A 27,560-nucleotide genomic window follows, 5' to 3' on the forward strand; every position below is an offset into this window, starting at 1 on the left:
CACGGTGCAATTTCGAAATTTGGTTGTGCATCAGCGCTCACTCAATTAGCCCATGTCAGCCATTTTATTTAGATTAGTAAGTTAGCTGGCCGCTAGACTATCTTAAACTTGTAATAAGAATGTTCTAAAGTTTTGTGGTCCCTACTCCCATCAAAGTTGTCCATCCCTGACATAGACTGACCAGGTGAATCCAGGTGAAAGCTTTGATCCATTATTGATGTCACCTGTTAAATCCACTTCGATCAGTGTTGATGAAGGGGAGGAGACCGGTTAATAAAGAAGGATTTTAAGCCTTGAGACAATTAAGACATGGATTGTGTATGTGTGCCATTCAGAGGGTGAATGGGCAAGACAAAATATTTAAGTGCCTTTGAACAGGGTATGGTAGTAGGTGCCAAGCACACCAGTCTGAGTGTGTCAAGAACTCCAATGCTGCTGGGTTTTTCATGCTCAACAGTTTTCTGTGTGTATCAAGAATGGTCCACCACCCAAAGGACAACCAGCCAACTTGACACAACTGTGGGAAGCATTGGAGTCAACATGGACCAGCATCCCTGTGGAACGCTTTCGACACCTTGTAGTCCTTGCAACTCAATATTAAGAAGGCGTTCTTAGTATTTTGTACACCCAGTGTACATGCAATGCAATCTGCAGATCAATAAAAGACTACAACCAATTTAGAGTATCCGGTGAAATCAAAAGGGCGTTCGATTGATTTGATGGAGTTTATAGCTTGATTATTCCCTGAACAATATTTTAAAAATCTGTCAGATGTATTGTTTATTTCTAATAATCCTCAGAGCTAACAGTGATATTTGGCTTTCATACTGCAATTGTCAAAACAACTGAGTGACTTATCAACTGATAAGAAAACATGTCATCATGCAGCGTGTCTCAAAGGCAGGTGCTTACTGTTCATCGCCTTTCTGGAAGTCAGTTCCCCATACAAAGTGCTTTGAAAATATTCAAACAACAGTGTGTTTTCACATTGGACATTCCACCCTGGGGCCTGGGAGTGTCGCCTATGCATATTTTGTGTGTGTATGGGTGTGCACTGGTTTGGACATATTTGTCATTACATTGGGGTATGGTATTCATTGGGTGTAGCACACAAATATTCAGTGGTTCAGGCACAGTAGACTATGGCAGAGGCTTAATTATGAAATCTCAATGTTCTTCACTCACCTGTTGAACTCTACTTCTGACAGAGGGGCTTTTCCTCTGATCAGTTGTGTGATCTGTCCCTCCATGGCAGCTTCACCTACATCATTTGGCCTGGACCTGCAGAACACTCTCTGTTTCACATGCATGATTTCAGACACAAACAGGGTAAAAAATAAGCACCTGTTCTTTAGAGTAGACCAACCATTTAGGATGAAATCAGCGATCATATTTCCCCTATTTCCTTATTGTGCCAAGTTATGGACACATTCAAAACGGCACGGGAGGTTTCTATGATTTTGTCCCCCAAAAAATGTTCTCATAGTTCCTACAGTAATGTCATTTTTCATTTTGGGCATTTGGCACATTCAAGGAGCGCGGGGCCCCTGGCGAGCAAATTATTGGCTCCGTAATCTTTGCTTGACAGGTATAATTTCCTGACTCATAATCTCTCGTTTTGCTGTTCGACTCAGGTTTATATTCCACAGACACTCCATTTCCAAACTGAAGTTGTTGTCCTTGAAAAAATTACTTCCATACTGAGGGAGTTTGTTTTGGCAGAACGCAGTCGCATACCGCGCCGCAAGTCAGTCCGAGGCTGTATCCCGAGGTAGCAGGCCCCTTCTTCTTTGCTTGATTCCTGGCTAGGATATTCCCACGACACCGTAGAACAGCAAACAAAGCAGAAGCAGAAGGAGAAGAAGCCATCGTTCTCGATATTCTAGTGGTGACTGTCCTCAACGTTAATTATATTGTCACACAGCTACCATAAACTTATGCAAGCACTGTAATTCAAGAGGAAAACATATCCATGTTTGACAACACAGCTATTCAACCTGAACACTCGCACGGTTAGGCCTATATCCAGTTTGCGTCAGGGTCTTTCGGGGCCGGGGTCTGCTTTACCCAAGCAGAAGCTGTGCCCGGGCCGGGGTTGTGAGTAGACTTTGCCAACGAGGGTGGGACAATGTCCAGAAAATGCATAGGCTACAAACTTTTTTGAGAGGAATGGTGAACGAGGTTTGGTCCCCGCACAAAGTTGAAATAGATTGCATAAAACTGGTTTAAATTGATTCAAATAGAATAGCCTATGGACAATTGATATAAAGTCACAATTTACAACATCTGGCATTCTCTCTGGCTTACACCATTTCAAATATTTGAAAATACATTAATAATGATTGTTGTGATATATTTCTGGGGAGATTTAAACAGCTTATCTGAAATTGTTTTCCTTATTGTATGTCCCTCTATCCACACACACACACACACACACACACACACACACACACACACACACACACACACACACAGAGAGAAAGAGAGACATGAATGCTATGTAATTACAATGTACCTGCCTATAGTATGTGCATAGAATTATTTGCTTTAGCATCCCTAAATAGGCCTATAAAGTGGGAACAAATAATGAATGTGTTTACCATAAGCATTACATTTACATTTAAGTCATTTAGCAGACGCTCTTATCCAGAGCGACTTACAAATTGGTGCATTCACCTTATGATATCCAGTGGAACAACCACTTTACAATAGTGCATCTAAATCTTTTAAGGGGGGGGGGGGGGGGGGGTTAGAAGGATTACTTTATCCTATCCTAGGTATTCCTTAAAGAGGTGGGGTTTCAGGTGTCTCCGGAAGGTGGTGATTGACTCCGCTGTCCTGGCGTCGTGAGGGAGCTTGTTCCACCATTGGGGTGTCAGAGCAGCGAACAGTTTTGACTGGGCTGAGCGGGAACTGTGCTTCCTCAGAGGTAGGGGGGCCAGCAGGCCAGAGGTGGATGAACGCAGTGCCCTTGTTTGGGTGTAGGGCCTGATCAGAGCCTGAAGGTATGGAGGTGCCGTTCCCTTCACAGCTCCGTAGGCAATCACCATGGTCTTGTAGCGGATGCGAGCTTCAACTGGAAGCCAGTGGAGAGAGCGGAGGAGCGGGGTGACGTGAGAGAACTTGGGAAGGTTGAACACCAGACGGGCTGCGGCGTTCTGGATGAGTTGTAGGGGTTTAATGGCACAGGCAGGGAGCCCAGCCAACAGCGAGTTGCAGTAATCCAGACGGGAGATGACAAGTGCCTGGATTAGGACCTGCGCCGCTTCCTGTGTGAGGCAGGGTCGTACTCTGCGAATGTTGTAGAGCATGAACCTACAGGATCGGGTCACCGCCTTGATGTCAGTGGAGAACGACAGGGTGTTGTCCAGGATCACGCCAAGGTTCTTAGCACTCTGGGAGGAGGACACAAGGGAGTTGTCAACCGTGATGGCGAGATCATGGAACGGGCAGTCCTTCCCCGGGAGGAAGAGCAGCTCCGTCTTCGGCATTACTTACCATAATGAATTTACCATAAGAACATCAAATTAAAAACAGGTTGTTCTGGTTAACAGTGGTTGAAATAGACTTATGTCAATACCTGCTTGTAAAAAAGACAAAGACATACTCGCATAGACAGATTAGGTCAAGCGGTGGCCGAGCATCAGCAAAGTTTTTGGTTGTTTACAAAATGAGTCTTGTTTCTGCCCTCACCACAACATTAACTTTTAGGTAACCATACAAATGTTATATTTTAATGATTAAAAGCATATTCCTTAAACAAGTAATAAAAGGCTTGCATGTTATACAACACATACGCTTAGTCATGCTGTCAAATGTCACTGCCTCCTTTCCATTATGAACACACCTTGTAAGAGGTTTGTCTGTCACACTGACAACCATAGAATGGAAAACATAGCTACTACAACTAAAACTAGTCATGAGTGACACTGTTTCACTGATACAGACACTGAGTTTACCAAACATTAGGAACACCTTCCTAATATTGAGTTGCACCCCGGTGTGCCTGGCACCTACTACCATACTCAGTTCAAAGGCACTTAAATATTTGGTCTTGCCCATTCACCCTCTGAATGGCACACATACACAATCCAGGCTTAAAAATCCTTCTTTAACCCATCTCCTCCCCTTATCGAAACCGATTGAAGTGGATTTAACAAGTGACATCAATAAGGGATCATAGATTTCACTTTAATTCACCTGGTAAGTATATGTAATTGAAAAAGCAGGTGTTCTTAATGTTTTGTATTGTGTAGCTTTCAGTAAAATGTTAAAACAGTCACACACACACACACACACACACACACACACACACACACACACACACACACACACACACACACACACACACACACACACACACACTGAACCTGTCAAGAAATAGTATAAAAATGAAAAGAAAAATGAAAAGAAAGTGATTCTCTAATGGGACTAAAAGAGGAAGGTGCGACCAACGTACCGCCAGGCAAAGATCTTATCAGAAATCAAATCAGCACATTTGGTTTTACTGTAAGGCAACGGCATGTAACATGGCACTGGGTCTATTGGAAATGTCATTCATTTCAGGGTGGTAGGATACCTCTGCTATGGCAAGAGAGACCTATTCCATTGTTGGTTTTTTTTAAATAAAATTTTACAAATGTATCATTCTTATTTGAACTCTACATGTATATTCATATTTTGTATGTAAATATACATTAGTTAGACATCAATGAATGTAAAACAAAATCTTGAGCTGAACATTTTTACTTTGCAATGTAAGAATAAGATAATGCTCAGTGTAATCAAATAATCTCTAACTTGTAATAATTCTCCATGGCAGACTTCAGTGCAATTACATAGTACACAACTTTATAATGAATTACATTTCCCCAGACAACATTAATTGTCCTTTCTGACTTCACCGCAATAGCTGTCCCGTTCACATTTGGGTAAATGTTCCATGTTCATGATCTATATACTGCAGGAAGGAAGACAAAATGGTGGATAAAAAAATAACTCTTGCGACACTTTTCCCATTAGTACTTCTTGTGCATCAGTCCTTCATAAACAACATGGTCCTTGTTATGTATTGACCCCAGTTGAGTGTGCTCTAGTGCTTTCAGGGTCACCTTTCTTTTCAGTTGATTCACATTTTCTTCATAACTGAGTATTAGTAAAGAAAATGAAATGGCAGATATTAGGATCACTGACAATATTTGTCCTCTCAAAATATCTGAGTGATTCTCTCCTCTGTTCTTACTTCCCTTCATCCCACCACCATCCCCTCTTTTCCTCAGTGAGCCCCTGATTGTGGTTGGCTGGAATTCCCCTGGTTGGGTTTGCTGCCGTTGGGGAGGTCCACATTGGGCATGACCATGAAGGCCAGGATGCCCATCAGCATCAGCACCACGGTGATGGTGATGATGGATGCCATCACGGTGTAGTAGCACTGGTCCGAGCGGAACATCCTGCGCAGGCGACCTCTGACCCTACTAGGGGGGCGACCCACGTCCACGACAGTGGCGAGGCCCTGATCCATGGTGGCCAGCTGGAGGTTGCTGGAGGCCTGCCGGTCCTGCTTCTTGAGAGTGGGCAGGGTGAGGCTGGACTTGGCCAGGCTGGTAGTACCAGGAGGGGGCTTCTTGAGGACCAGCTTGCCCTTGCTGCGCTTGAAGCGCACGGACAGCGCCCTCTGCATCTCTGGAGGGAGTTTGCGGAAGATGTCCTGGTTGTTGCCCAGCTGGGGCAGGTTGCGGCCATGAGGCAGGTTGGTGAGCTCTCGACACACAGGGCAGGAAAGAGACTTAAGCTCTAAAGAGGTGACGTTGATCCGGGCCAGGCACTCCAGACAGAAGGTGTGCCCGCAGGAGAGCAGCTTGGGGGTTTTAAAGACATTGTCGTATTCGCAGAAGCAAACCACACACTCAGTGTCCTCCATGTCGTTTTCCTGGGGGTCAGACTCCTTCCGGTTGCTGTCATCTCCAGCCCTATCTCGCCTCCTGTTCTCCTCACTTCTACCACGCTCCCTCCTCAACCCTTTGTCTCTCTTTCTCTCCCTCCTTCTCCCAGATCCCCCTCCTCTTTCGGAGTCAGTGCTCATGGACCTACGCACCTTGGTGGATTTCTCCTTTTTCTCCTTCTTGATGCTGTCTTTACTGTCAGGTTTGGGTTTGACGTTGGGCGGCTGTTCGGCCCCGTAGCCTCCATCGGCACCCTGTCTTTCCCTGTCGTCACTCATGGTGGACAGAGGCAGGCGGAGGTGTTGTGGTAGACGCAGCTGTGATGGCTGGAGTCAGATGGAGAGTGACGAGAGGTTCTGGTTTTTCACGTCTCTCCAGAGGAGCTGTGGAGGAATGTGATTGTCGGTGAGACAAGGCGATTGGTTTGTCACAGAGAGCTAATTTAGTTCAGGCAACATAAAGAGCATAGGGAGTGCATTTCTAGCAATGACAACAAAAAGTACCTCGTCTATCTCAAATAGGTAAAGACAGGGAAATATACAGTTGAAAGTGGAAGTTTACATACATTTAGGTTGGAGTAATTAAAACTCGTTTTTCAACCACTCTACAAATTTCTTGTTAACAAACTATAGTTTTGGCAAGTCGGTTAGGACATCTACTTTGTGCATGACATAAGTAATTTTTCCAACAATTGTTTACACACAGATTATTTCACTTATAATTCACTGTATCACATTTCCAGTGGGTCAGAAGTTTACATACACAAAGTTGACTGTGCCTTTAATCAGCTTAGGGAAAATTCCAGAAAATGATGGCTTTAGAAGCTTCTGATAGGCTAATTGACATCATTTGAGTCAATTGGAGGTGTACCTTTGGATGTATTTCAAGGCCTACCTTCAAACTCAGTGCCTCTTTGCTTGACATCATGGGAAAATCAAAAGAAATCAGCCAAGACCTCAGAAAAAAAATTGTAGACCTCTCCGCAAGTCTACAATTTCCACACCATGGGACTACGCAGCCGTCATAGCGCTCAGGAAGGAGACGCATTCTATCTCCTGGAGATTAACGTACTTTGGTGCGAAAAGTGCAAATCCATCCCAGAACAACAGCAAAGGACCTTGTGAAGATGCTGGAAGAAACGGGTACAAAAGTATCTATATCCACAGTAAAAAGCCAGACTACGGTTTGCAACTGCACATGGGGACAAAGATCGTATTTTTTGGAGAAATGTCCTCTGGTCTGATGAAACAAAAAAAGAACTGTTTGGCCATAATGACCATCGTTATGTTTGGAGGAAAAAGGGGGACGCTTGCAAGCCAAAGAACACCATCCCAACCATGAAGCACAAGGGTGCCAGCATCATGTTGTGGGGGTGCTTTGCTGCAGGAGGGACTGGTGAACTTCACAAAATAAATGGCATCATGAGGAAGGACAATTGTGTGGATATATTGAAGCAACATCTCAAGACATCAGTCAGGAAGTTAAAGCTTGGTCGCAAATGGGTCTTCCAAATGGACAATGACCCCAAGCATACTTCCAAAGTTGTGGCAAAATGGCTTAAGGACAACAAAGTCAAGGTATTGGAGTGGCCATCACAAAGCCCTGACCTCAATCCCATAAAAAATGTGTGGGCAGAACTGAAAAAGTGTGCGCGAGCAAGGAGGCCTACAAACCTGACTCAGTTACACCAGCTCTGTCAGGAGGAATGGGCCAAAATTCACCCAACTTATTGTGGGAAGCTTGTGGAAGGCTACCTGAAACGATTGACCCAAGTTAAACAATTTAAAGGCAATGCTACCAAATACAAATTGAGTGTATGTATACTTCTGACCCACTGGGAATGCGATGAAAGAAATAAAAGCTGAAATAAATCACTCTCTCTTCTTATTCTGACATTTCACATTTTTAAAATAAAGTGGTGATCCTAACTGACCTAAGACAGGGACTTTTTACTAGGATTAAATGTCAGGAATTGTGAAAAACTGAGTTTAAATATATTTGGCTAAGGTGTATGTAAACTTCCGACTTCAACTGTAGTTTAGTCTATGAATATACCATAACTCATTACTTGCCATATAGTCTATTGACTAGAATTCCATTTACACAAGCCAATGCTATTTTTGAGTTGTCATGCTAGGTTTCATGCCCTCTGTTCGCTTGTGAATATAAATGAGCCATCGACAAACAAGACATAGCCAGTGGTCTGTACGACTGTGTAAAATGTAAGTTACATTTGAGCTTATTGACCAGGAACACGTTCAAAACAGTCTTGGTGTTCTGAACTGTAGAGCTGAAAATGCTGAGCTACTGAAATGTTAAATTCACATACATTAACACATTATCAAGTAGAGTAAGTTACTATGGAATTTTGTATCAGTTACTCAACAAACGTTGCGTTAGTTGTAACGGTCATCAACATTGCAAACTATATGCAAATAGTAATACGATTTTCAATGATTCAACATAGCGCCTATATTTGAAAAAGTATGGTACATTGAGTTCTCACAATGACAAGTTCATCATGATGGTGAACACTTACCTGTGGGGGTAGCTGACATGTACCAGTCTGTCAGAGATGGTCCTTCAGAGAGTACTTTCCCAGTGGAGAATATCCCCTTCAGTGAGTCCCTTGCATCTCCATTGAGACACACCGAGACACTAACATGCCAAGTGGACCTTACTCCTCCAATTTCCCCCTCTCCCTTCTCTCTCTGTCAATCTGTGTACGGTATTTCCTCTTTATAGTCCTCCTTCATCCCTCCCTTTTACATCCGCGGTGTCTCGCTCCCTCCCGTCTGACCAGTCGTACCAGTTTATTTGGCATTAAACCACTGCCTCAAGTTTGTGTGCGTCTGTGAAATGTGAGAGTAAACTCAATGCTTGTTATCGCGGGATGTTTTTGTATCTCTGTGTGTATTTCTACATCGTTTATGGAACCTGTAGAAGTGTAACGTGGGTAGTCTGGGTACCACTGTAAGAGAGTGTTTTCCATGTCTGCGTGTGGAAACATTTGAAGCTTTCATGACATGTCAATCTTCACAAACTGTATTAAAATGTCCTTAATGCTCATTTATTTCTGATGGCCACTACAGTTGTCTATCATCTAACTTGAAATTCCTCATTCCAAATTAATGTTTGACATTCAACAGACTAGAATGTGGAATGTGTTTGTTTCCTCGTCTGCATGGAAAACTCCACAAGGCTCTTGAAGCAGAGCACCGACCTGTCCAATGCACTGCAACTCATGTCATGATGCTTATGCTTATGCTCATACCTAGTGTTTTTCTGGCATTAAACTAAAGCTTCACATGCAGGTTTACCATAATGACAAGATAAACAGGATTCACCCAAAAGCACTCACGGCTATCTGCAATGATTCAGCAACACCATTGTGCACTTTATATGAAAACATTGAGGTCCAATGAACCTCACCCAGAATGAAAAATGCATAAATAACTCCATTCACTCAGCCCTTTTAGGTAAACTAATGTTTAAGGGGTTGAAAAATCAGCCATAGAAGTGCATGTAATCCTGATTTCTCATTTCATTTAGCAAACCTCACAGAAAAATACAAACAACCCACTAACTACAGCAGAGGAATCTTCTGCGGTTTCTATGTCATTACGTTTAAAAGTCCAATGCACATCAGCCAGAATGTTACCGTTGTAAATAATTTCATTCAGTTGAAAACATTCGAAGCCACTACAGTCAAACTAATGTGCACATAATCCTAAAATCCCATCACGCTTCAGTTGTTTGAAATTGGCTGATCCCCCAAAGAATCGTAACAACCCGAAAAAACATCCTTCAACTAACAAACCGTGATCCCAGGATTTACATGTTACTGGTAGAAAAACATTATCCTGTGCCATTCAAACAGGCAAAGCAGCAACCTAAATATAGCCCTGATACTCTGAACTTCCTCATACAAGTAAATCAAAAGACTGGAAGAAGTAGCTAATTCTATGTATGGCCTATCATACGGTTAATGAATAAATGGGGACAGGCATTGACAAATGTTCTTGTTAGCAACTATGTAAACTGTCAGACACTCCCATGTTAACAAAAACAAGCACTTATCGCCTAAGCTAGTCACAGGACAAAGCAAGGGCCTGTAAAAAGTTTATTCCAATAGAAAAAGAAATAACAGCGGAACCACACTGAAGTCAAACAAACACAGCACTGTTGGCTTTCAGTCTGGTAGGTGTAATTGGGACAAGAAAAGACATTTACAACCCCAACAATACCCAGACATTGGGCAACAAAAGTTAACTATTTATGGAAAGTAAATAGGCAAACTCTCTGGTAGTCATAGGCCATTACATACAAAGCAGTAGCCCTGTCATTTGGAGTAGTCATTTGTTTTGATCTGTCTTGCTGCTGTTTCTGCATCATGGAGTAGGGTGAAGTTACCCCTATACGCTGATATTGGGTCAGTTTTGCATTTCAGCCCTAATGGTTAGGACATGGGGAGGGGAAGCGGATCCTAGATCTGTACTTAGGGGAAACTTCACCGCGGACCCTGCATCATACCAGACACAGAAAACTCTGTGACAGTCCAAGAGCATAACATTTCCTTATCATCAAGCTCATCCAGCTCCAATAGGTGGTTTATGATAAATAAGCCCATAACCATACAAATGTTTATCCATTTTTTTATTTTTTTTAATGGCTCAAGGGCCCCATTTTTTTTAATTTTTATCCCAGTTCCTTATGGCAGCCCTGCTTGGCTGTCTATCTCTGAGGGGAGACAGTCTGTCTTTTCTAGTTCCTGTCCTTAGCCTAGCTCTTCCTTGGCCTTGCCCTGTTTGCGAGGCATCTTCTTACTGCTGCTGTCCTCCAGCTCCTTGTTCTTGTAGTAGTGGGGAGCCACCTCCAGCAGCCAGCTGCTGTCTATCTCAATCACCTTGAGGCAGAGAAAGAGGTTAAAATAAAAAAGGGGGAAATATATTTACATGAATTCAAAGTAATGTAAGAATAACAGCACCTTCCATCCCCTTAAAATCGTATTCATTTTGTCCCATGCAGCTTAAATCTCAACATACAGTATGTACAGTGCATTCGGAAAGTATTCAGACCCCTTGACTTTTTCCACATTAGGTTACGTTGCAGCCTTATTCTAAAACGGATTAAATAAATACATATTTTCCCCCTCAATCTACACCCAATACCCCATAATGATAAAGCAAAACTCAGTTTAGAAATGTTTGCTAATACACAGTACCAGTCAAAAGTTTGGACACACCTACTCATTCCAGGGTTTTTCTTTACTTTTACTATTTTCTACATTGTAGAATAATAGTGAAGACATCACAACTATGAAATAACACACATGGAATTAAGTAGTAACCAAAAAAAGTGTTAAACAAATTAAATATATTTAATATTTGAGATTCTTCAAAGTAACCACCCTTTGCCTTGATGACAGCTTTGCACACTCTTGGCATTCTTTCAACCAGCTTCATGAGGTAGTCACCTGGAATGCATTTAAATTAACAGGTGTGCCTTGTTCGTTCGACCTCATGGCTTGGTTTTTGCTCTGACATGCACTGTCAACTGTAGGACCTTATATAGACAGGTGTGTGCCTTTTCAAATCATGTCCAATCAATTTAATTTACCACAGGTGGACTCCAATCAAGTTGTAGAAATATCTCAAGGATGATCAATGGAAACAGGACGCACCTGAGCTCAATTTCAAGTCTCATAGCAACGGGTCTGAATACTTATGTAAATAAGAAACTTCTGTTGTTTATTTTTAATATATTTGCAAAAATGCCTAACCTGTTTTGCTTTGTCATTATGGGTTATTGTGTGTAGATTTCTGAGAATTTGTATTTAATCCATTTTAGAATAAGGCTGTAACGTAACAAAATGTGGAAAAAGTCAAGGGGTCTGAATACTTTCCGAAGGTACTGTATATAATACTGTATACAAAGACAATGCTACCTGGAGTCACTTGATATTACAACAAGACAGCAACAACTCTCCCCTAAAGTTTTACTTTGCCCTTCACGGTGGTGGATTGCTTCCAGATCTGCCTCACACGGAGAAACATACACACAAACATGACCACAAGTCTACTAGTACTGATGCCAGACCTGTCTCATGAACTCCTTGGTGGTGAAGACCAGCTCGTGGTAGATGAGCCAACGGGGCTGCTCCTCGAACAGGGAGCTGTTGGGGTGGACGTAGACTGTCTGCTGGTGCTTCACCGTCTTGAAGCCCCCCTTGCTAAGCCGCGCCGTGTGGTAGAAATACCCCGCCGTTACTGCCTGAGAGAGGGAGAGAACATTTTTTATTTAACCTTTATTTTACATGGTTGTCCATTTGAGGTCAAACTACATTTTTAAATGAAGTATCAGTGAGAGAGAGAGACAAAGAGAGGCTGTATGAGTGATTGTATGTGTGCACGCTGTGAGAGAGTATGAATGATAATGTTGTTACTGAGATGGTGAAAATTGACCGCATAAATCCCAAACAGATATAGTATTTGACAAAAACAGAGTCCTTTCGAACCTTGATTTCATACGATCACATATGCTTCTCTATTTATGTGTGGGAATACTTGGGAAGAGATGTCCTAAATTAAAATCACTTTGAGCCGATTGTGGATTTTTTCTTACTTGGGGGGCCAAATAAAAACACCCACAGACTGCCTTTTGGGGAGTCCTTGTGTTTCAGTTTTACTGAGGAATGGAGTGTGATGATGAAGTTGGGAATTGGGAAAGCACGGAGCGTCCATTCAGATGCATATTAAGTGAACTCAACCTGCCTCTCCAACGGAGTGGCCGGCTTAACACCCGGCATGATTTAAGAACTGTTTTCATGAGCAGACAAAAACTAATCCCATCTCCTATAAAAAGGGGTCCATTCAGTCCCTCAGATCTGGTGTGAAGTGATAGGCTTATATCTCCATTGAATACCGATGCTAGCGCAGTGCTTTCTTAATCTGCACAGTCGGTGGCTTAAAGGGCCAGGCACACAGATGTAGTGTGAAGCATATTCACACATTGACTACACATGTAACAAAGAGCTTGGTGTCAGGTAAGTGTTCACACAGCAAATTAGAAGTGGAACAAAGTGGTCTAGGTCAGTGTTTCCCAGCTCTGGTCCTCCGGTACCCCCTACAGCACACTTCTAGTTGTAACCCCAGATAAAAACACCTGATTCAACATGGAGGGCTTGACCTTTAGATGACAAGTTGAATCAGCTGTGCTGTTTGGGGGTATCTGAGGACTGGGAATGGGAAACACTGGTCTACACTCTAGGAGGGTGTTTTAAAAAAAAAATACATGGTTAACTAGAAGAAACGGTTTTATTGTGAGTTCATGGTCAAGCTGTTTTAAAGGCATGTTCATGGTTAAGCGGTTTTAAGGTGTGTTCATGGTCATGAGGTTAGGGTGTGTTCACAGTCACACTGACCTTGCGGATGGGCACAATGTCTCCGCCTGAGCTGCACACCTCCACCTCGATCCTGTCCATCAGGCCCTCCAGCTGCTCCCTGACATCCCGCGCCCGCTTCATGGAGCGGAACTGGATGAAGTTCTCGTAGCACCACTGGGTGGAGTAGCCACTCTCCAGCCACTGAGGGACAAATGATGCAGTCAATATCACAGACTGAAAACAAAACATAGAACAGCATTTCCCAAACTCTGTCCTGGGGATCCCAAGAGGCGCAAGTTTTGTTTTTTGCCCTAACGCTACACAGCTGATTCAAATGATCAAAGCTTGATGATTGCTTGCTTATTTGAATCAGCTGTGTAGTGCTTGGGCAAACAGCTTAGGGTCCCAAGGACTGGGAAACCCTCACATAGAACTTTGAATTTTGCTCCAAATCAGGACAAAACAGGGTTTTATTCATTAGGGGGGGGGGGGGGGGGTTCGGCCCCACAAATATTTAAAGTTTTTGGGGGGATTTTAGTTTTTGGTCCAAAAAAATACTAAAATCACCAGGGATTCAAAAAATAAATAAATCAAATAAGTTAAATATAGAAAATCTGTTTCAAAGTATCCCCACGAATAATTTTGAAAAAGGAGACGTGATCATGCCTCAATGTAATCAAGGAATGAAATTATTATTATTTTCAAAAACAACCTCTTTTTGGGCTTGTGTTCAATTTGCAGTGTACAAATAATTATAATTATGTTCCGGCACCCAGACCATCCGCTCCGACAAAAATCAGCCCGCTGCTGAACATAGTTGCCTTCCCCTGCATTAGGGCATTACCATGGCTAAATGGTTTGCAACACAAAAATGAAGATGAAGTTCAGATAGAACCTCCATGTTTGGTTTTTTTTTTTTTCACACTTGGTGCCAAATGAATATGACCCAGAACTGCTACCTTATATGAGACACGTGGAAACAAAGTGGGGTAGTATCACATCTTTATCTTAACTATCAAACCCAATCCTCCTGACCTGTGTGTAGACGTTGAGCAGCACCATATGGTCTCCTCCGGGCACCACAAAGTTCTGCCTGGCGTTGTCGGCGTGAACCACCTTGTCTTTGGGCCGGTAGAAGATGGAGTTGTTCACAGACAGCATGGCCGCGATGGTCAGCACCTCCTCAGAACACTTATACCTAGAAAGACAGAGGAAGATGGGGAAATGTAGTGAAATACATTAAGGTGTTTCATGTCCTGTTGAATAATTGGCAATAAAAAAAAAAAAAGAGAGAAAGGGGAATGATGAGCAAGGTAACAGAATAATAATATAAATAGTACATTCATTCCAGGCCAGTGCCAGGATTGCCATAGAGTTTGGGAAACTGTTCTGAGGCCAGGATTGCCATAGAGACTTCACTGTTCTGAGGCCAGGATTGCCATAGAGACTCACTGTTCTGAGGCCAGGATCATCTTGCTCAGCATAGGGTCCACCGGCAGCTCAGCCATCCTGCGGCCCAACTGGAACACAACACATATAACATGACCTTTCACATCAAATAGTCACCTTTCTAAGGTATTAGAAGGTTCATTCACCTGCCTAATGGTGATGGAATCGATTTGCCCTATTATATATCCTCCCTTCATTCCCAAAGGTCATTTGCACTTTTTAGGTTTGATTTATTCTCACCAAAGAATAAAGGGAAAGACAAAACAGTACAGATAAAAAAAAAAATGTAAAAAAAATTAAAATACACAAATAAGTACAAAACAAAGTTTGTTCAATCAGTTAAACAAAGCATACTAATTATAATTGTACATGACATACTTAGTATACAAGAAAAAACATGTTTGATTGTGTGTGTGAGTGTGAGAGTGAGTGAGTGAGTGAGTGAGTGAGTGAGTGAGTGAGTGAGTGAGTGAGTGAGTGAGTGAGTGAGTATACAAGAAAAAACATGTTTGATTGTGTGAGTGAGTGAGTGGCTACATGGAGGTAGTTTGGTTCATCGGGCTGACCCCTAACCTACGCTTGAAGTTATTGAGGGATGATGATGTTTTGGCAATGTGAAGATAGAGGTTTCGTACTCTGGAATTCCTATCTGCTAGAGACTATGTGAGGTGCGGCAGTGGGGAGGGTAAAGGTGTCTTGTGTATGCATGGATTTGGGAATTAACCTGAATTAACCATTGAAGGGTTTAGGTAGATTGTCTGGGAGGCATGTGTATTTGTAGATGAAGGTGCATAATTTGAGTATATTAATGTTGTAGAGAGACAATATATTGAGTTTCTTAAACAGCTGGAGCCAAGTAGTTAGAGGAGATGGCTAGTCTTGTACGTTTATTTTGTGTGATGAGTCATTTGAGTAGGTAGGAAGCATATGTACTGGCCCAGACAATATTGCAGGAAATAATATATGGGTAAATTAAGCTGTAGTATAGTGTCAGGAAGCAAGCCTGATGACCCAAACCACTAATCTTTCTGATGATACCAAAGGACTTCAACACTTTGCTGCACACAAAGTGAATATGATTTTCCCAGGACAACTTCTCATCAACTAGAACACCTAGGAATATAGTAGATTAAACCTGGTCCATTTCATTCCCACCAATTGAGATTCTGGCTCGTTTAAAAATATATCTGATTCTTACCAGTAAATACAACGAAGTTAGATTTTTGATTACATTTAAAAGATCATTTGTTTATCGGGAAATTCAGAAAACTTCCCCATGCCCGAGTTGGCTTCGTTGATTAGTGAATCGAAATTCTCGTGTGATAAAATCAAGTTGGTTTCCTCAGCAAAAAGAATGGGAAGTATGGTAGAAGACACAGCAGCAAGGTCATTGATATAAATTAGTAATAACAAAGGTCCAAGTATCGAACCCTGTGGAATGCCACAGGATATCTTGACCCTGGCAGATATGGTTTGTGGGCGTTTAAACACGAGATGGAGGAGTCCACCGTGCCCGAGATCCAGAGAACTAACCTGGGCAACGTGGTGCTACTGCTCAAGAGCTTGGGTATGGAACAGTTCTCTATCATAAACATAACTATAGCCACGTATAATGTATAATCACGAAAACCGTAATAATGCAATTTAGCAAGTAATATTTCATGATCAACCCTGTCAAACACTTTAGATAAATCTAGAAAGATGCCAAGAGCGTATTCATTGTTGTCCAGGGCTGTATAAAGTGTTTATCCACAAGTTGTAAGAGCCAAATCTGTGGATTAGCTTTTACAAAAAAAACATATTGGTGGTCATATAGAATAGTGTTGGTTTAAATGTTTCAACATTCTTTTATACAACAGTTTCTCTAGGATTTTAGAAAAACACAGTAGTACAGATACTGTGCAATAGTTTGTAAAAGATCTTGGATCCCCAGATATATAGAGGGGGATAACTTTGGCAATTTTCACATCTTTAGGAACAACACCAGTTTGCATTGATTTGGTGAAGATTTACGTTAGAGGCTCAATAATGGAGGAAGACAACGATTTCACCAAAAAGGCACCTCATCATGACTTGCTGATTTCTTTAAGTTACCAATCACCTCCATGACATCAGGTGGATCAAACTAAAGCAGAGAAGGAAAATGTCCCTTAATGTAACCCAAGGGACTTCCATAAATGTTTTTGATTTTCGTTGACAGAGAGGAACCCGCATTCGCAAAAAAGTTACTCGATTCACATGAGATAACACCAGGATCACTACAGGTCTTATTTCCAACAATAAATTGAGATGGGATAGCCGTAGAAGCCTTTTTCTTATTCACCTGATTTAACAAGGGAGGAGGGAACGGTGCCAATGCGATTGAAAAGTATTGGAATGGTGCCGTTGTTTTGATAGACAGTCAGGCGTTCGTTACCTTGGTGAGCTCTCCGAGGTGGTTGAGTGCACCCAGGGCGTACAGCTGCTCCAGAGCTAGCACCAGGGTCTCGTGAGGCGGCGGGTCCATGAAGTCAAAGTGGATGAGGTCATTAATTCCTGTCGGGGAAAAAAAAGATATGCCACTACAAAGTAAAACAAATCGACACGTGGGTTTGAGACTCATAATGGAGGCCCTTTGGTCCACTAAGTCAAGTAAGTCAAACTCATAATAGTGAACTACAGACTATACTTCAGTGGATTACTTCAAGAGGACTCCTGTGCTTTTTAAAACGTGTTTTCTGATTCAGCACTGTGACATGACTTATAAAGCGTTTGTTCCATACCCAAGCTCTTGAGCAGTAGCACCACGTTGCCCAGGTTAGTTCGCTGGATCTCGGGCACGGTGGACTCCTCCATCTCGTGTTTAAACGCCCACGCAGTGTAGAGACGGAAACACTTCCCAGCCGCCACTCTGCCTGCACGACCTGCTCGCTGATTGGCTGAGGCCTGTGGTGGATCAAAACACAGATGGAGTCAGCAAACGGTCAGAATGTTGTCCAGAGAACTAAAAACAAAAATCTACAAAAAAAGACAGTCAAAGAAACAGGTGTTTGAAATACTGGCAAGAGGCATCTTCCACAACCACAGTACAACAACACTTTCTCTGACAATGACAACAAAATGTCTCATTTGAAATCCAAAGCAAGCGTGTTACCCGTGAGCAAGGCGTGACAATCAGAGACTCCATCCCAGTGCGAGCGTTATAGCTCTTCTGCTTGCAGAAGCCTGGATCTATGACGTATATGATCCCATCGATGGTTAGAGAGGTCTCTGCAATGTTAGTGGCCACCACCACCTAAGGACACGCAGAGGGAGGACACTTTGTACATCAGATAATGCGTTCGTACACAACACCACGAGAGAATGAGAAACATGGAGGCAGGAATCTGAAGAATGTGGTCTTATTGGTCAAATCAAATGTTATTTGTCACATGCGCCGAATACAACAGGTGTACACCTTACCGTGAAATGCTTACTTACAAGCCCTTAACCAACAATGCTTTAAAACATTTTTTTAAAGTGTTAAGTAAAAAATAGATCAGTAGAAAATAAAACAAATAATTAAACCGCAGCAGTAAAATAACAAGCAAGGCTATATACAGGGGGTGCCGGTACAGAGTCAATGTGCAGGGGCACCGGTTAGTCGAGGTAATTCAGGTAATATGTACATGTAGGTAGAGTTAAAGTCACTATGCATAGACTTTAAACAGAGTAGCAGCAGCATAAAAGAGGGGTCTGGGTAGCTCTTTGATTAGCTGTTCAGGAGTCTTATGGCTTGGAGGTAGAAGCTGTTAAGAAGCCTTTTGGACCTCGACTTGGCACTCCGGTACCGCTTGCTGTGTGGTAGCAGAGAGAACAGTCTATGACTAGGGTGGCTGGAGTCTTTGACAATTTTTAGGGCCTTCCTCTGACACTGCCTGGTATATAGGTCCTGGATGGCAGGAATCTTGGCCCCAGTGATGTCCTGGGCCGTACGCAGTACCCTCTGTAGTGCTTTGCAGTCGGAGGCCGAACAGTTGCCATACCAGGCAGTGACCCAACCAGTCAGGATGCTCTCGATGGTGCAGCTGTAGAACCTTTTGAGGATCTAAGGACCCATGCCAAATCTTTTCAGTCTTCTGAGGGGGAATAGCCTTTGTCGTGCCCTCTTCACAACAGTCTTAGTGTGCTTGGACCATGATAGTTTGTTGGTGATGTGGACACCAAGTAATTTGAAGCTCTCAACCTGCTCCACTACAGCCCCGTCGATGAGAATGGGGGCGTGCTTGGTCCTCCCTTTCCTGTAGTCCACAATCATCTCCTTTGTCTTGATCACGTTGAGGGAGAGGTTGTTGTCCTGGCACCACACGGCCAGGTCTCTGACCTCCTCCCTATAGGCTGTCTCGTCGTTGTCCCTGATCAGGCCTACCACTGTTGTGTCATCGATAAACTTGGCCATGCAGTCATGAGTGAACAGGAAGTACAGGGGGGAGTGAGCACGCACCTGAGGGGCCCCAGTGTTGAGGATCAGCGTGGTGGACGTGTTGTTCCCTACCCTTACCACCAGGGGGACGGCCCTTCAGGGAAGTCCAGGATCCAGTTGTAGAGGGAGGTGTTTAGTCCCAGGATCCTTAGCTTATTGATGAGCTTTGAGGGCACTATGGTGTTGATCGCTGAGCTCTAGTCAATGAATAGCATTTTCACATAGGTGTTCCTTTTGTCCAGGTGGGAAAGGGCAGTCTGGAGTGCAATAGAGATTGCATCATCTGTGGATCTGTTGGGGCAGTATGCAAATTGGAGCGGGTCTAGTGTTTCTGGGATAATGGTGTTGATGTGAGCAATGGCCAGCCTTTCAAAGCACTTCATGGCTACAGACGTGAGTGCTATGGGTCAGTAGTCATTTAGCAAGGTTACCTTAGTGTTCTTGGTCACAGGGACTATGGTGGTCTGCTTAAAACATGTTGGTATTACAGACTCAGACAGGGACAGGTTGAAAATGTCAGTGAAGACACTTGCCAGTTGGTCAGCGCATGCTCGGAGTACACGTCCAGGTAACCTGTCTGGCCCTGCGGCCTTGTGAATGTTGACCTGTTTAAAGGTCTTACTCACATCGGCTACGGAGAGCGTGATCACACAGTCGTCCGGAACAGCTCTTGCTCTTATGCATGTTTCAGTGTTACTTGCCTTGAAGCGAGCATAGAAGTAATTTAGCTTGTCTGGTAGGTTCGTGTCACTGGGCAGCTCGTGGCTGTGCTTCCCTTTGTAGTCTGTAATAGTTTGCAAGCCCTGCCACATACGACGTGCACCGGAGCATTACAATCTTAGTCCTGTATTGACGCTTTGCCTGTTTGATGGTTCGTCGGAGGGCATAGCAGGCCTTCTTATAAGCTTCCTGAAAGCGGCAACACTACCCTTTTGCTCAGTGCAGATGTTGCCTGCAATCCATGGATTCTGGTTGGGGTATGTACGTACGGTCACTGTGGGGAGGACGTCATCGATACACTTATTGATGAAGCCAGTGACTGATGTGGTGTACCTCTCAATGCCATCGGAAGTATCCCGGAACATATTCCAGTCTGTGATAGCAAAACAGTTCTGTAGCTTAGCATCTGCTTCATCTGACCACTTTCTTATTGACCGAGTCACTGGTACTTCCTGCTTTAGTTTTTGCTTGTAAGTAGGAATCAGGAAGATAGAATTATGGTCAGATTTGCCAAATGGAGGGCGAGTGAGAGCTTTGTACACATCTCTGTGTGTGAAGTAAAGGTGGTCTGGAGTTTTTTTCCCCTCTGGTTGCACATTTAACAAGCTGATAGAAATTAGGTTAAACTGATTTCAGTTTCCCTGCATTAAAGTCCCCGGCCACTAGGAGCGCCGCCTCGATGTGTGTTTTCCTGTTTGCTTATGGCCGTATACAGCTCATCGAGTCCGGTCTTAGTGCCAGCATCGGTCTGCGGTGGTATATTGACAGCTACCAAAACTATAGATGTAAACTCTCTTGGTAAATAGTGTGGTCTATAGCTTATCATTAGATCCTCTACCTCAGGCGAGCAAAACCTCGAGACTTCCTTAGATTTCATGCACCAGCTGTTGTTTACAAATATACATAGGCCGCCGCCCCTCATCTTACCACCGCTGTTCTATTCTGCTGAAAAAGCTTAAAACCCGCCAGCTGTGTTAATCATGTCGTTGTTCAGCCACGACTCGGTGAAAGATAAGATATTACAGTTTTTAATGTCTCGTTGGTAGGATATAAGTGCTCGTAGTTCGTCTATTTTATTAATCGATTGATTGTACGTTGTCTAATAGGACCGACGGTAAAGGCGACGGACCGTCATCCATGATATCTCCGTCTTTTAGCTCCTGCGAATGACGGGGATGAGGGCCTTGTCGGGTGTCTGTAGTAAATCCTTCCTGTCCGACTCGTTGAAGAAGAATTCCTCCAGTACGGGGTGAGTAATCGCTGCCCTGATATCGAGAAGCTCCTTTCGGTCATAAGACACAGTGGCAGAAACCTTACGTATAAAATAAGTTACAAATAATGCGAAAAAACACACACAATAGCAACAAGATCATAAAACGGTGGCCATCTCCTTCGGCGCCATTAGCGTAAAATGCGCCAAATGACATAGTAGAATAGAATCTACTACATTGACATAAGTGCAGCGTGAAATCTTCAATAACCTAGGTTGGGTTGGATTTCCATTTGGGTAAAGAAAATAATGCATACATATTTTTTTACATTATTTGATCGCAGAGGATAAAACATATTTCCAAAGTGGTCCTTGAGCACCCCCTAGTGGCCCAAGTTTAAATGGACAGAAGAGAAACTCTCACCTTGCGTGAGCCAGGTGGTGTTGGGCTGAAGATCTTGGCCTGCATGTCGGAAGGTAGGTTGGCGTAGATGGGAAGCACCAGAAGCTCCGATATCTTAGAACCCAAACGCCTGCATCTCTCCTGAAGCAGCTCACAGCAAGTCTCAATCTCCTCCTGTGGAAATAGAGACGGGAGAGCGGTAAAGAGAGACAGCTTGGCAGAAACGACCTGGGGAATAGTTACAGGGGAGGAGAGATGAATGAGCCAATTGGAACCCGAGGATGATTAGGTGGCCATGATGGTATGAGGGCCAGATTTAGCCAGGACACCGGGGTTAACACCCCTACTGAGAGTCAGGACGACCGTTTAACATCCCATCCGAAAGACGGCACCCTACACATTAAAGAGCCACATACAGAATGAATAGACTTTAGATGGTTGCTGATGTAGTGTGATTTACGAGATGCAGTGTGATTTACGAGATGCAGTGTGATTTGAAGCAGGCCTAGCTAATGTGTAGTGACTGATGTAGGATCTGATGTTGAGCGAGAGCAGATGTAATGTGACGTAGTAGCCGAGGTAGATGATGTAGCAGCTGATGTAATGTGAATGTCAGCGTTGAGGTGAGGGGTCAAGGTGCGACTGTGCCAGACCTGTCCAGTGAGGAAGACCAGACAGTCTCCGGGGGGCTGTGTGACGTGGATCTGTAGCACCGACACAACACAGGCCTCCAGGTAGTCTGCCTCAGGAGCCTGAGAGAGAGAGAGAGAGAGAGAGAAAGGAAATAGTAAACGATACCAGAGAGCAAAGAGTACAACAAAAGAACAGATATTTGACCTACATTAGTATCATCCAGCACTTCTCACAAGCGAAATGATTCACATTCTAAAAGGTATTTACAGTCATTCAAAGTTATGCCTATGGCTGCATTCCGTTTCTTCCACCTTCTCTCGAAGAGTGCACTTGCTCACTTCCTGTCGCAGATTTAAAAGGCTCGATATTGGTTTAAAAATTGCCCGGAGGGAGTTTTCATGTTAAATCCATTGTGGGAAATGCGCAAGTGCACACTTCGGGAGAACGGTGGAGAATGGGGATGCAATCTTTTGTCCTGAGGCCATTTCACTATACAGATGGTCAGCAGAGGTACCTTCGTGTAGAAGATGTCCACAGGGAACCTCCTGCCGGGGATTCTGAATACCGGCGCGTCGTCGAAGAAGCAGGAGAAACGCTCTGTGTCCAAGGTGGCGCTGGCCACCAGCACCTTCAGGTCCGGACGGAACCGGGCGATGTCCTTGATCAGGCCAAACAGGATGTCTGTGTGCAGTGTCCGCTCGTGGGCCTCATCAATGATGACCACACTGAGAGAGGGGAAGGGATCATTTATTGTTGTACTGTCATACTGACCATAAACAACATGGCAGGGAATTATTTCATTTCTGATTTTTCTAAAACATAATATACCACTTTTAAACATAAACCTCTACACATGGGAAACATATCTAAAGATAAGGACAGACAGGACATATAGTGGTACCTGTAGCTGGCCAGATCAGGCTCTGTGAGGAACTCTCTGAGCAGCATTCCGTCAGTCATGTATTTGAGTACCGTCCTCTCCGACGTACAGTCCTCAAAACGGATACTGTAGCCTACCTGAGGAAGAAAGGGGTGGTTGGACAAATAAGGTGAGTTTATGTTTTCTACCATATACAGTAAGAATTATTTATGCTTCATTGGAGTGAGAGAGAGCGATTGTGCCATTTTCACCTCGTTGCCCAGCTTGACGCCCACTTCTTGTGCCACCCTGGCCGCTACGGACATGGCTGCCACTCTACGAGGCTGGGTACACCCAATCTTCATGCCTCCATCATTGTAGCCCTAGGAGATGTAAACCCAGACAACAGGTCAACAAAGGTAACATGCACAGAAAAGCATAATGCCACAAATGGATCAGTGTGGAAGACTACAATTGTTTTGTTTTTTTTTAAGTGAAAAGAGTGACAAAACACTGAAGATTCAAGATGACTTCGTCAAACGTACACAAAATGTCCAATGGAAATATGTCCTCTGCTTTTCTCTAACCTCTTTGATATGTGCCCATAATAATGTTTATGGACGTGGCCCTTGAATAATGTGTACCCACCGACTCCATGAGGAACTGGGGGATCTGGGTGGTCTTGCCGGAGCCCGTCTCTCCCTCGATGACCAGGATCTGGTGCTGCTGGATGGCCAGGAGCAGGTCCTCTCTGTAGGGGAACACGGGCAGGCTGCGTCTCACTTCCTGGATGGACTGCTTCTGGACCTCCGCCTGGGACAGGGCTGCCTGCTCCTGCTCCTGGAAACACACAGCATACAGAGATGAAGACAATATTACAATTGCACTGTATTGTTCATTGTGAAATTGAAATTTGTCCTTGGCACAGTTAGAAACGCTACAGAAGCTCAGGTGTGTATTGGTTGATTATGTATGGAATGTAAAATATTTTCTGAATTTGAATTATGACAATATTTTGTTCGACTAATATCCATAACTATAGCTTTATTCCTTGCAATCTATCACCGATAAATGCTTAACGTTTAACAACCGACCTTCTCATCCTGGGTTCCCTTCATGATGACGGCACTGCTGACAAAGTTGATCATCTCGTCCTCCTCCAGGATCAGCTGGTACTTCTCTCTTTCTGCCTTCAACCCTTTCTCCCTCTCCTTCTTGGCCCCGAAGCTGAGCGAGGCGGTCTTCAACCTCTCCTCCTCCCAGCGACCCTGCTCTCCTCCACCCTCCATGGGCATCTCCAACTCCAGCTCCATGTCCCTCTGAGGAATATCCTGGAGAGATGGAGAGAGAGGGCGGAGATAGAGGGAGGGACAGAGGAAGAGGGAAATAGAGTGACCGAGATATATATAATCAACCCCCGGGTCCTAGTGTTTTACATATCTCCATTTCAACAAGAGTACTGGCTATCCACGGCAGGACCATTACCAGCCAACTATCTCCTCCTTACTTTACTCCTCTTCTCCTCCGGCATGTAGTATCTGTTCTTCCTCTCCTCCTTCTCCTTGGCGCCGGCTTTCTTGTAGTCCTTGGCCAGGTCTCTGAGGTTGCGCTTGTACTCCAGCTCCTTCCGCTCCCTCTCAGTCAGCGCGTCCGTGGAGAACAGGTACTCCTCGTCGGCTATCTCCGCCTCCAGGTCCTCCAGTTTCTCAGCCTCTCTCTTGGACAGGTAGTTCCTGCGAGACTCCTTCCGCAACTCTGGAAGCTATAGAAAAGAGGATAAGATAGGTGGTGACCATAGACATATGAGTCTGAGGGGCTCTCCCTGTTCTAGTAATTCTATTTCTACTGTGTTTTTTTTTATACCTAGACGATAGTCTATTATACGATAAGTTACTGGGAGTTTTAATAATGTGCTCACGATTTTCTTGTGATCTTCCTCGGCCATCTTTAGTCTTTTCTGAGCCTCCTCGTAGCCCTGGTGAAAAGGTAACGGAAAAACATTTAGCCAAAAAAAATCAAAACACACCTACAAGTACACTAGTAAGTCAAATGGACTGGGTTGGGTTCCATCACCGATAGTCAATCCCACCTTCTTGTCCGTTCTCTCCATGATGTTCCTCGTCTTGTCTTTGTCCTTCAGTTTCATCCGTTCGGCAAAGGCATCCCTCTCTTCCAGATCCAGTACGCGTTCTCTCTCTTCCTTCTCCCACTCCTCCTCCTCCTCCTCCTCCTCCTCTTCATCCTTCTTACTGGACTTCTGGCCGCCATGGCCCAGCTTACTACTGAGAAAGGGCCTTTTAGAAACTCAAATCACACAATCTAAGTGGAGGCTTGTTCAAGCAAGCATTGAAGCCACGGAGGAGTAGCAGCTGAAAAATGAAGACTACACAGCATGAAAACAATGAAAATATTCTCGGGTAACTGGCTTCATTGTTGTAATGTATTTATGGTTGCAATTCAGTTAATGAGACCATAGACTCCAGAAGCTGCATCCCGTCTCCCTGAAGTCCATACAAGTCAAATACAGCTGTCAACATTCAGCTAAAAAGCAACAAAAGGGAGGAAAGCAGGTAGAACGTGTCACAAGCAAGCAACATGAAACTCCATTCCCAGGTTGATTACCTTTTAGGGGTCTCCTCTTCACTAGATGATTGACTCTCCTCCCTTTTCCTGAGGTGCTTCCTCTTATCGCCTCTGTCTTTACTTTTCTTCTTCTCCTTCTCCCTCTCTCTCACTGCCTCTCCGTCACTCTCGCTGTCCGACAGTAGGGTGTAAGTTCGATTCTTCCTCTCAATCTCCATAACATGTCGCTCTATCGCTCTGGCTGGCTTTTCAACCACTTGCTTACGAGGAATCTGAATCACAGAGATCAAAGTCATTTCTAGATGCTCATAATAACTACGGTCAAAATAAGAAACAAGCACGCAGTTAAAACACAAAGAAAGCAAATCATTTTACCTTTTCATACAGTTCCTGTGCAAAGGCGATCACACTCTGATTAATGTCGATGGTGCCCGTCGACTTGAGGTGGGCCACAAAGTCTTGAGAGCTCGAGGATTTACGCGCGGAGCCGATCATGAACTGGGCGACATATCTGTCACTAAGGCCAAGGATGTCGTGCAGACTGTCGCTCACCCATTGTTCTAGGTTTGCCATTTTGCCTAATTGGGAGACAAAATCAGTTAGCTACGGTATACAGTAGATGTAGACAGAGAGTTGTATAGTACTAGGTATCACAGGAGACTGCTGAGGGGAAAACGGCTCCTAATAATTGCGTACCCCGCTCCAGTCATTACCACGAGCCAGTTCTCCTCAAGGTGCCACCAACCTCCTGTGTTAGGTATGTAAAATGTCATATGAATGGGGAACTTCTGTAGCAATGGTGATGATGTAGCAGGGAATGGCTAGCACAGCAAGATTCATATGCTACACAAGGGTATATTGAAGCAATAAGGCAGGAGGGGGTGTGGTATATGACTGTATCCAGTGGAGTGGCTGGATACAGCCCTTACCCATGGTATATTGGCCATATACCACAAACCCCCAAGGGGCCTTAAAGGTATTATAAACTGGTTAACAATGTAATTAGACGAGTAAAAATATTTTTGACAATATACCACGGGTATGACAAAACATGTATTTTAACTACTCGAATTCCGTTGGTAACCAGTTTATAGCAATAAGGCACCATGGGGACGCGTTGCGTCGTGCAGGAGAACAGCCTCATGTGGAGTTGCCTTACTGCTTAATTATAAAACGGAACAAGATCCGCTGCATGATCTTAAGTAGGAACTATGGAAATGAAAGCCCTCTAGCTTTTCTTTCCCTCCTTTATTTGTTCTTTGAAGATCTGAAGAGAAAACTATTCATTACACTGACAGGTAGCTAGCTAGCTAGCCACCTTACCTTGTTTTGAAACCTTCACGCAATGAACATGGGGGTGATCGATGAAAACAGCACAACATGCAGCAGCTAGCAAGCGTAGCAAAAAACGAGCTCAGTTTAGGTTAATTTCCTTCACGCCTGGCTAATACGTGGACGTTTAACTAACGATCGAAGTCAATCCTAATAACAATCATGTTGGTTTCAATTACACTCGTTAAGCAAAACTTATCCACAACTTGTTGCTAGCTGCCCACTCCATCCATGGTGCGACAACCGGAAGTGGAATCACGTATTTCAATAAGTGTCTGTTCGGATTCTGCCCCCTGGTGGCTGGTGTACAGAACAACTCAATCAGGACAAGTGTGCACTGCGCGTTTTGTTTGTCCAAATGATGGCACATCTGCAACTCGCATCGGTCGTCGTTAATACCATAAGTTTATGAGGCATTTTGCATTACACTCAGTGGTTAAAGACTTTTTGTGAGTGGAATTTATCCACAAAGCGTAAACCTCCCTTAAAGTGCGTGTAGTGACCATTGAATCATAGTGAATTAAATTGATGGCACCAAACACTCAAAGTCAAGCGAGGCTAGCATGCGCCTGACATTGAATTAAGATGATAAAGGAGGAAGAAG

At 43.8% G+C, this 27,560-nt stretch overlaps 2 protein-coding genes across 6 annotated transcripts; both read right to left on the reverse strand.

Moving 5' to 3' along the window:
- Positions 1-5,124: 5,124 nt before the first annotated feature.
- On the reverse strand, positions 5,125-8,643 carry rnf183 (ring finger protein 183). Its single transcript, XM_014165354.3, has 2 exons — positions 8,482-8,643; positions 5,125-6,325 (listed from the first exon to the last, which is right to left on the reverse strand). The coding sequence occupies exon 2, from the start codon at positions 6,218-6,220 to the stop codon at positions 5,276-5,278; it is 945 nt and encodes a 314-aa protein (XP_014020829.1). The 5' UTR covers positions 6,221-6,325; positions 8,482-8,643; the 3' UTR covers positions 5,125-5,275.
- A 1,408-nt stretch (positions 8,644-10,051) lies between these two features.
- On the reverse strand, positions 10,052-27,217 carry dhx16 (DEAH (Asp-Glu-Ala-His) box polypeptide 16). Of its 5 annotated transcripts, none has more exons than XM_014165376.3 (21): positions 26,948-27,217; positions 26,000-26,202; positions 25,664-25,896; positions 25,131-25,320; positions 24,960-25,016; positions 24,549-24,803; positions 24,136-24,372; positions 23,690-23,881; positions 23,314-23,424; positions 23,084-23,199; positions 22,697-22,907; positions 22,203-22,301; positions 21,571-21,723; positions 17,909-18,049; positions 17,538-17,700; positions 17,192-17,310; positions 14,779-14,846; positions 14,362-14,524; positions 13,366-13,527; positions 12,042-12,215; positions 10,052-10,848 (listed from the first exon to the last, which is right to left on the reverse strand). In XM_014165376.3, the coding sequence occupies exons 2-21, from the start codon at positions 26,195-26,197 to the stop codon at positions 10,720-10,722; spliced, it is 3,171 nt and encodes a 1,056-aa protein (XP_014020851.1). In that variant the 5' UTR covers positions 26,198-26,202; positions 26,948-27,217; the 3' UTR covers positions 10,052-10,719. The 5 variants fall into 5 exon arrangements, with proteins under 5 accessions (XP_014020851.1, XP_014020843.1, XP_045559544.1 ...); XM_014165368.3 differs by having other exon boundaries at positions 25,131-25,323; XM_045703588.2 differs by having other exon boundaries at positions 25,131-25,335.
- Between the last annotated feature and the right edge of the window lie 343 nt (positions 27,218-27,560).

The sequence above is a fragment of the Salmo salar genome, chromosome 02, assembly GCF_965601325.2.
Source record: "Salmo salar chromosome 02, fSalSal1, whole genome shotgun sequence".
NCBI lineage: Eukaryota > Metazoa > Chordata > Actinopteri > Salmoniformes > Salmonidae > Salmo > Salmo salar.

What these genes read in the sequence shown, in the direction of transcription:
- rnf183 (XM_014165354.3), bottom strand. Translation starts at nt 6,220, where the DNA reads ATGAGTGACGACAGGGAAAGACAGGGTGCCGATGGAGGCTACGGGGCC.
- dhx16 (XM_045703588.2), bottom strand. Translation starts at nt 26,197, where the DNA reads ATGGCAAACCTAGAACAATGGGTGAGCGACAGTCTGCACGACATCCTT. An exon ending in AGGGAACCCAGGATGAGAAG is followed by an intron (nt 23,882 to 24,135) that starts GTCGGTTGTTAA and finishes GTGTGTTTCCAG; the next exon opens with GAGCAGGAGCAGGCAGCCCT. An exon ending in GCGTCAAGCTGGGCAACGAG is followed by an intron (nt 23,200 to 23,313) that starts GTGAAAATGGCA and finishes TTTCTTCCTCAG; the next exon opens with GTAGGCTACAGTATCCGTTT.